The 10184-nt window shown below is 40.5% G+C and overlaps 1 protein-coding gene across 1 annotated transcript; it reads left to right on the top strand.

The window, feature by feature from the left end:
- Positions 1 to 1129: 1129 nt before the first annotated feature.
- On the top strand, positions 1130 to 6922 carry LOC141620358 (uncharacterized). Its single transcript, XM_074437252.1, has 3 exons — positions 1130 to 1220; positions 5828 to 6221; positions 6319 to 6922. Exons 1-3 carry the CDS (start codon positions 1130 to 1132, stop codon positions 6920 to 6922), a joined length of 1089 nt encoding a protein of 362 aa, XP_074293353.1.
- Positions 6923 to 10184: the final 3262 nt, after the last annotated feature.

Below are 10184 nucleotides of genomic sequence, written 5' to 3' on the forward strand. Positions count from 1 at the left end.
TTTCAAGGATTACATGTCTATCAAAGGCATTAAACCCGAGATGTTCCTAAGGATATTTCCTTCATCTCTCGACACCATTCCTAAACAATGGTTTTATTCTCTAGAGCATAAGAAGATTGCCACTTGGGAAGATGCCGCGATTGAGTTCGCTAAGCAATATGCGGATAATGCCGAAATCCAAGTCAACATGCGCACTTTAGAGGTTCTTACCCAAAATGACAAAGAAGGTTTCACCGACTTCCTAAGTAGGTGGAGGAAGACTAGTACCCAACTTGTTGAACGTCCAGATGAAGCTACCCTCGTGGAGAAATTAGTGGACAATCTAAAACCCATCTATGCGAGTCATTTGAGGTACCAAAACATTAAGACCTTCAAAGACTTAACTGTACTAGGAACAAGGATCTAGGATGACATCCGTAAAGGGCTCTTGTCCAAAACGGTAGGTCGTGGATACCAAGGCTCAACAAGTCGTTCTTACGGCTCTACTAGCAAGACGGATGAAGTTAACCTTCTCGAGCCATCTAAGAAAAGTATCGCACCACGAAAATTCACAAATCTTGGGGACACATACTCTAATGCTCTAAAGAGACTGATGAAACAGGGTAAGCTTCAACCCATAGGCCCTACACCTGAACCAGAAAAGAAATCCAAGTTCTGGGACGAGAATTCGTATTGCGAATATCACAGGAGCAAGGGACATGATACAGAAAAGTGCTACAAGCTAAAGAATGTGCTTCAAGACATGATTGAAGACGGTCGCCTACCAATACCACCTGGAGGCAAGCCTAACAATACTCAGAATCCTCTTGGAGTTCTGATGATTACAAGTGAAGAATCTACCCTAGATTGTTCACACCTCATTTCTCCAGTCAAAGATGAGATCTATGCCATAGAAGAAGAAAGGAACTACTCTACCATTTCCCCTACCATCACTGACTTTATAGCATGGGCAAAGAGTGTGAATAGGCAAGTCTCAGAATTAGAAAGTGTAGTGGAAACCCTACGTGATCCACGTACAACACCCAAAGAACGTGCGTCACTAAGTTTCTCTCAAAATACTATGATGCAAGAAGTAGTAGCCGTGGTTGATAAACTAGTGGACCAAATTATCCAATTGGAGGCCGAGATCATGAGGATGAAAGAACTTGCTACCATCAATGAAGTGTGGGCTGACGATGATGAATATGAGTATCTCAATGAACACTACTTAGTCAAAGCCAGTGAGGAAATAGTCCAAAATAGTGAGGATCAAGATGTAGACCACCTTACTCGTTCGGGACGTCCATACCAAAACACTTCTCAAAATGGTCCCATAGCAAATGGTCCAACCAACGTTGTCACATCAAATGATAACGAAGATACCTCTACTGACCATCTGCTAAAGCAACTACAGAAGACAAAGGCTGATCTTTCAGTCTGGCAACTAGTTGCAAGCTCATTCCCACATCGCCAGGCTTTACTGCAAGCCTTGGCCAAACTAACTGTGGCGCATAATTCCACACCCGATGACGTAGTCAACTTGGCCTTCCAAGAGTCACCTAAGCTAAGTAACCCTGTTACTTTCTCGGATGAAGATTTACCACCTTTTGGCGCTAATCACAACTTGGCTCTTTACATCACTGTCATTTGTTTGAAGAAGAATGTGCCAATGACTTTGGTAGATGATGACTCGGCAGTTAACGTCATACCTTTGAAAACGGCATACAAACTAGGCATGAAAGAGTCGAATTGGACCCCTACCAACCAAGGTGTTTGTGCATATGATGGTGCACGACCAAAAGTGGTAGGACTTGTTAACCTGACCATAGCCACAGGGCCGATCGAACGAAAAGTCAACTTCCAAATAGTAGACATTGAAGCATCCTTCAACATACTTCTGGGAAGACCTTGGATTCACGCTTCCAAAGCGGTAACATCCACCCTCCACCAGAAGATCAAGATCCCACTAGACGGTAAAGTGGTGACAATCACCTCATCAGCCATCAAGGCAGTAATAGAAAAGGGATCAAGTAACCAAGTACTCGCGGATCCAGTGCATGAACGTGGGGGCTTTCATAGCATATACGTCATAGAAAGCGAGTTGGAACCTTTATACTTCAATCCCTACTCCAATTTGGTGGTCAACCACATACTCAAATCCCAAGGATATTTCCCAGGAATGCCTTTGAATCCAATATGAAGGAACACCTTTGCACCATACAAAGAAGGCAACTCACAAAAGATACCATTTGGATTAGGGTACAAACCCACTAAAGAGGAAGCTCTCAAGATGCTCGCCCAAGTTCAAAACCGTAAGAACGTGGGAATCCAAATGCAACCCTATCTCCCTACCCTAAATGGATACTTCGTTAGGGAAGGAAGTCAAGAACTCTTTCATGGATTTCCCGAACCTTGGCACTATCTCGAAAGGAAGTTAGCCGAAATAGAGATCTTTCACGATTGCTACTTCATTCCTCCAGGAACGGTTCCTACCGTCAAAACTCGTCAAGCACCTTGCTTAGACGAACAAGCTGTTAGCCTACTGTTTCGGGAAGATCAATTTATTAGAGCCGCGCAGGATGAGATCATTACCATGATACTTGAAGACGATCATTTCAACCCTACCGCATTGATCACAGAAACCAACTCAAATCAGCAGAAAGGATGGAGAAAGTCGATCAAGTGGACGAACAATCAAGGAAGACTCTTCAAGCTCACCACAGGAGAAGGAGAGATGTTCAAAGAAGAACCATAAGACGATGAATTCGAGTCAGAGTTAGAGTCGGAGTCAGAGTCGGAGTCTAGAGAAGTCCCTAGAGAGTCTCCTCTTGTCGTCACTCCCACTCCCCTTGTTTCTCCTAGCTTAGCATCAAATAGTAACAGTAGTTCGGGAAATGTCCCAATAGCTGTCCCTTTACCGCCAATGACCACAGAATAGAAGGCTTCTTTGTTTCAACTTTTCTCAAATTTTAATATGAATAAATCAGGTTCTGCTTACTCTTTGTGTTATTCTGAATGCAATTCTGTTTACGATGATAATGAGGATGACCCAGACCCAGACCCAGACTCAATCGAAATACCTCCCTACATAGCCAAAGAAATACTACAAGAGGAGGAAGGGGACCGGTAATAGAAGATATCGAACCCATCAACGTAGGAACCGAACTAGAACCCCAAGAACTTAGGATATGGACGACCTTGAGCCCCGCCGAGAGGGCCAGTTTCATAGACCTCCTACACGAGTTCAAAGACGTTTTTGCTTGGTCCTACAAAGACATGCCAGGAATCGACAGGGACATCGCAGAACATAGGATCCCGATTAAACCAGGTTTCAAACCCGTGAAACAGAAACTTCGACGAATGAGAACAGAATGGGCTCTTAAGATCAAAGAAGAAGTCGACAAACAATTCAAAGCCGGGTTCATCAAAGTTTCCGAGTACTCAGACTTGGTAGGTAACACAGTACCCGTACCCAAAAAGGATGGGAGAATCCGGGTTTGTGTGGATTTCAGAGACCTAAACAAAGCAAGTCCCAAGGATGACTTTCCTCTACCACATATCGACATATTGGTGGATAACACAGCAGATCACGCGCTACTATCCTTCATGGATGGATACGCGGGATATAACCAGATCAAGATGGCCATAGAAGATATGCATAAGACCGCCTTCGCACTCAATGGGGCACCTATTGCTACACGGTTATGCCATTTCGGCTAATCAATGCAGAAGCTACATATCAACGCACCGAAACTACGCTCTTACATGACATGATGCATAAAGAAGTTGAGGTATACGTAGATGACATGATTGTCAAGTCCAAGGATAGAGAGGGACACATTGCGAACCTTCGCAAATTCTTCTCAAGGCTACAAAAGTACAACATGAGACTCAACCCTCAGAAATGTGCATTCGGGGTAACATCTGGTAAACTCCTGGGATACGTTGTTAGCCAACGAGGAATAGAAATAGACCCTTCTAAGATCAAAGCTCTAATTGAAATGCCGCAACCTCAAACAGAGAAAGAAGTTAGAGGATTCTTAGGTAAGGTGTAATACATAAGTCGATTCATATCGAAACTCACCATGATTTGTGAACCTATCTTCAAAAAGCTAAAGAAAACAAATCACACCATGTGGGATGATGGCTGTCAGAGCATTCGACCGAATCAAGGAGATACTAGCCAAGCCACCAGTGCTCATGCCACCTCAACGGGATCAACCTCTTGGTTTATATCTCACGGTAACTGAAACAGCCATGGGCGCCATGCTAGCCCAAACCGTAGGAAAAGAAGAAAGAGCTATCTACTACCTTAGTAAGAAGTTCTTGGAGTACGAGTGCAAATACACACCACTCGAGAAGACATGCCTCGCTCTTGTGTGGGCAACGAAGAAGCTACGCCATTACATGCTTAGCTACTTCGTCAAAGTATACTCCAAAATGGATCCTGTCAAATACCTCTTCGAGAAACCCGTTCTCAATGGACGCCTAGCGAGATGGACCTTGATGCTCTCAGAGTTCGATCTCAAGTATGTACCCCTGAAAGTTATAAAAGGGCGTGCCATTGTCGAGTTCTTCGCAGAAAATCCCATCAATGATGCACAAACAATAGACACCTGGTCATTTCCGGACGAGGATATACTCCAAACTGATGTAGACTCCTGGGACCTTTACTTTGATGGGGCATCAAACTTGAGAGGATTTGGAATAGGAGTGTTGCTCATTTCTCCTGAAGGCGAGCATACACCAATATCTGTCAAACTCGACTTCGAGGTGACAAATAACGCGGCAGAATATGAAGCTTGTCTCATCGGATTGCAAGCGGCAGTAGGTTTAGGCATCAAGAATCTTCGCGTACATGGAGATTCATCTTTGATCATCAACCAAATTACGGGATCTTGGAAAATTCGAAGGGAAAGCCTAGCACCTTATCAAGCCAGAATAGACCAAGTAGCCCAATTCTTCGATCAAGTGACCTACCTACACTTACCTCGAGAAGAGAATCAATTCGCAGATGCTCTTGAAAAACTTGAATCTTTAATTAACATGCCGGATAATATGGTAGAAATGCCGTTATGCATCGAACGACGGTCAGAACCGGCTTATGTGCACCAAATTACAGAGGAAGAAGAAATTACAGAGGAACCTTGGTTCCAAGCAATCCTGAACTTCAAACTCAATGGCACCTATCCACCAGATATGGACAAGAGGGGACAACGTGCTATACGCTTACTAGCTTCCCAACACATCCTCATGCAAAGAGAATTATATAAAAGGACGCCTCTTGGTATAATCCTACGTTGCCTTGATCATTTATAGGCACGAAAAGTGATGGAAGAAGTCCATGATGGAGAATGTGGCCCTCACATGAGTGGACCAATGATGGCAAAGAAAATCACACGTTTAGGGTACTATTGGACCACAATGGAATCCGATTGCATCAAGTATGTCAGACATTGTCATAACTGCCAGATATTCGGGAATGTGCAACACGTCCCTCCTTCATTACTCTACACTGTAGATACCTCATTTCTACACCTCTCGCAAACCACCCGGTGATGATTGGGCCGCATGTTTGGTACGCGGAACGATTTGTGACAATTCGTAAGATTATCGTCAAGTGATTGCTCAAATATTAATATCTACCTCTTAGTTGTCATCTACGTGCCGATACGGTCGTTTTGACAGTAATTAGAGTACATTTGGAGTCCGGGCCTAAAACCGTCTCCATTTTTCTGATAACCGTTAAATCCCGAGTCAGAATGTTCTGGAATGTTCCGGATATTTATATTCCATATTTCATAATTTTTATCTTTTGGTAAACAATTTCCCATAATATTCGCATAAGATATTAAATACCTTGGGATCCCTATTCAACCTGGTAGATTAACCAAGGCTGATTGTAATGTGCTTCTGGAAAAGATTGTCTCAAAGATTAGAGGTATAGGGGCTAGGAAGCTAAGCTATGCTGGTAGACTAGTCCTTATAAACTCTGTGTTGAACACTTTACACAACTATTGGGCTTCCATCTTTTTGATCCCTAAGGGTGTTGTCAAGAGAATAGAGGGTATTTGCGAAACTTTCTCGGTGTGGGGTTCGATTATAACAGGGGCACCTCTGGTTGCATGGCATAATGTTTGTTGTAGTAAAGAAGAAGGTGGTCTGGGTATTAAAGATGCTGGGGTGTGGAATATAGCTAGTGTGGGAAAGCTAGTGAATTGGATTTATGAAAAAGCTGACAGGTTATGGGTTCTTTGGATTGATCATGTCTATATGAAAGGTCTTGATTGGATGCATATCATCCTCCTCCGACTCAATTGGGCGGAGGAATATTTGCAGGGTTAAAGATCTCTTAGTAGGTGGATATCAGGATAATTGTTGGGCTGGTTCAGTCGGTGCTTACACTGTCAGTGCTGGATATCATTGGTTACAGGATACACACCCTCCTGTCCTTTGGTATCAGGATGTTTGGGATCCCTGGGTTGTTCCCAAACATGCTTTTGTTGGTTGGTTGATTCATAGGGCAACTTTAAACACTAGATCTAAGTTGTTTAAGCTGGGCCTAAGTGTTACTGCAAACTGTGTTCTATGTGAGATAAAGGAGGAGATACATGCTCATCTCTTTTGGGAATGTGTCTATTCTTCACAGGTGATTGCAGGTCTGGAACATTGGTTGCAGCTGAAGATTATTACTCCTCCTGGCTCCATGTCTAAGCTGCAAAGAAGAATTTGTAGGGTAGTAAAGATGGCTGCCTGGTATACTCTTTGGATGCAAAGAAACACTGCTCGGATAGAGCTTACTCTCTGCAGGCCTGAAAATTTGGTGCATCAGATTCAGCATATGGTGCATGGTCGAATTATTGGCAAGTTAAAAGATTATGTCATGCCTAGAGATTGTACTTGGCTAAGTAAGATTAATATTCGCTGTCAGTTTTGTACTTAGTCTAGTTATGAGATGAAAACTTGTAAAATTTGGGTGTAATTTTCCTCTATTATTAATACAAAAGCTCACATTCTACCAAAAAAAAGAAAAACCAAATTATTCCGTCCTTCCATAACATAAACACGGAAATCTTTCTTCCGCAGGAGGGAACCACTTGGGAACAGACGCAGCAGGTGCTGCGCCTCTTCCAAGAGACGCAGTGGCTGCTGCGCCTCTTCCCAGGCCCTTTTCTGCGTATTTCTCGTATATTTTTCATATCTTTCCGAGATTCACTTCCAAAGAGTCTCCGAAACCCTAATTCCTCCACGTGATTAGTATAAATAGAGACCTTCGGTCTCACATATTTCTCACGCGAGTGTCCGCCCTTCTCTTCTCCCTTTGCATTCTAGACTTTGTTCTTACTTTTTGGCGCCTACGTGCTTGAACATTCGACCACGTAAGCTCGGATCCTTCTGAGTACCAGCCTCGTTTGCATGACCGACCAATTTGACCAACTCCACAATAATCAACTTAATTAATCTAATCGTTTTCCTCTTACGAGGGCACTTTCTTTGCATCCGCGTCGAGCATCACTAATCGATATCTTAGGCCCTGTTCTTTCTGGCTTTTTAGAGCCGAATCGAATGAATCGAATGAATGGAGCCGAATGAATCGAATCGAGCCGAATCGAATCGAATGGAGTGAATCGAATCGAATCGAATCAATGGAGCTGAGTGGACTGAATCTGAATCGAATAGAGTGAAATGAGCGATTTGAATCGAATCGAATAAAGTGAATTGAGTGAATCGAATGAAATAATCATATTAATATTAATAATAATAATATTTAATATTATTGTTATTATCAACTGTACTAATAATAATATTCATAGTATAATACTATTTATACTAAAATTAATATTTTTAAGAAAAAAAATTATAATATTATACTCCCTCTGTCCCGGTAATTTGTTGTTCTATTTCATTTTGGGGTGTCTCATTCAATTATTGTCCTTTCTATTTTAAGAATGAACTTGATGAGCAATTTGATCATTCACACTCAATTTGGTCCGCTTGTCATTTATAATTGGCCCCTCCTCTTTCCTTGGTCTTTGTGCCAAAAACCAAAGGACAACAATTAAAGGGATAGAGGGAGGAGTATATGAATAATCATAAATTATAATAATGAAAAAATAGTAATTTTTTACTAATAATATTCTTAATAACAATAATAACTAATAATGTCAATATTAATAATGATATTAGTAAAAATAATTGTTTCGAATAAAAACACTCAAGTAAGCGTTGCTCGAATCCGGGTCGGGTCAACGCGCTCCTTTCAGACGATGGCACCTCGAACCTAGGCTTGCTCTCTCCGGATGGATCTTTCACGCGTAACAAATAGGGCCTCGGAGGGTTCGCAATAGGTCCTTCTACGATGCCTTACAGATCTTGGTGGATAGTTGGGACCTTGCTTGAAGCTAAGGTTTTCGTGCCTTCTCATAGTAGCTCGAGTAGTCTTACTTCTAGAGAAAGGAAGTTGTTGGTGAGAAGTATTTTACCATTGATGGGTGAATAATGAGGTATTTATAGATTTCTATGTGTACCTCAAATGATGGCTGGCAAGCATGGTTACCATATTCGCTATGAATACGCCTTATCGATTCGCGATTCGCTTATAGAAAATGTGTTATATGTATTTTCAGTAATCAGTTGATAGAATTCGCTTTTAACAATTCGTGATTCGTAGAGTATCAAGCGAATCCGTAACCATGTTGGCAACGTGTTGACTTGTATGACCCCGTATTGGCTATTGGGTCAAGTCGGTTGGGCGTGCCCCATCAATAATATTAATAATAAATGTTATTAATTTTAATAATAATACCAATAATTATAACAACCACAACAACAACAATACTAATAATAATAATAATAACAATAATAATAATAAATAATATTATTATTAACATTATTAACATTATTATTCATTTTAACAACAACAACAACAACAACAACAACAACAACAACAACAACAACATTATTATTCATTTTAATAATAATATTCATAATAATAATAATAATAAATAAATTATTAATAACATTATTATTAAATATAATAATAATAATAATAATAATAATAAAGAATAATATTAAAAAATAGTATTATTGATAACAAAATTAATAAAAACTATTAAATTTAAGATGAGTAAGGCTGAAATGAGCTGAACTTAATGGAGCGAATCGAATCGAATCGAATCGAATGGAGCTGAAATTTGAGCCGAATCGAATCGAATGGAGCTGAATCGAATCGAATCGAATCAATGGAGTGAATCGAATCGAATCGAAATGAATCGAATCGAATCGAGTTGAATCGAATCAAGTAGGTGAAAATAAGCCGAAAGAACAGGGCCTTAGTCCTTCTCGTTTAAATCAACATGTAAGTCCGAGGTGTATAATCTCTCTTTTATTTATTGTATTTTAATTATTGTATCATCAATTGTAAGGTTTATGTCGAAAATACCTCATTAAAACCGATTTCTAAACCGTGCTTTAAAACCTCTTTTTACGGATTTCCAGTAGATAACCGTCGAGAAAGGACGCAGCAACTGCTGCGCCTCTCCGAAGGAGCGCAGTAGCTGCTGCACCTCTTCGTGAGGCTGCCGTAGTTCCTGCTTCCTTTATTCTTCGTTCGTCCTCTGTAATTCTTTTACTTGTTTCGTTTGTTTGTTAATTCTTCATCGTGATAGCACATTAATTTCACATGTATATTATAATCATCATCATTAATATGTTTTAATCATCACAAATCCGACTTAAATCCCTAATAATCCAATATTTGAGGGTTTTCGTCATTAAATTCAATTCCGGGATATAGAGATTCAATTCATCAATATTGGGTTTCTGGAATTCGTCTTTGATATAGTTTTCATCTGTCTTTTGTCATAATTATCACATATTCGTCATTAATTCATCATGTTTAGTTTCATCCATTTAATTTGTTTAGCTTGTTAATATCTTTCACTCCTGTAATTAATCCATCTTATATTAATTCGTTTGCATTCGTTTCATCCATGTTTTGCTATTTCTATGACCCATTCATATGTAAATAACCTGATAATCACTTCCATCCGAGTCGAATAAATATAATTAATCATTAAATTCACCAATTTATTAACAATTTGCAGTTCCGGCTTCACAGCCAGAACTCACCTTAGGAACAGACGCAGCAACTGCTGCGCCTCTTCCAAAGGGCGCAGTCCTGCTGCGCCTGTTCCAGGTTGAGT

This window comes from Silene latifolia, chromosome X (genome assembly GCF_048544455.1).
Source record: "Silene latifolia isolate original U9 population chromosome X, ASM4854445v1, whole genome shotgun sequence".
Classification (NCBI taxonomy): domain Eukaryota; kingdom Viridiplantae; phylum Streptophyta; class Magnoliopsida; order Caryophyllales; family Caryophyllaceae; genus Silene; species Silene latifolia.

What these genes read in the sequence shown, in the direction of transcription:
- LOC141620358 (XM_074437252.1), top strand. Translation starts at nt 1,130, where the DNA reads ATGAGGATGAAAGAACTTGCTACCATCAATGAAGTGTGGGCTGACGAT. An exon ending in ACACTACTTAGTCAAAGCCA is followed by an intron (nt 1,221 to 5,827) that starts GTGAGGAAATAG and finishes TATTCGCATAAG; the next exon opens with ATATTAAATACCTTGGGATC. An exon ending in ATTTATGAAAAAGCTGACAG is followed by an intron (nt 6,222 to 6,318) that starts GTTATGGGTTCT and finishes GAATATTTGCAG; the next exon opens with GGTTAAAGATCTCTTAGTAG.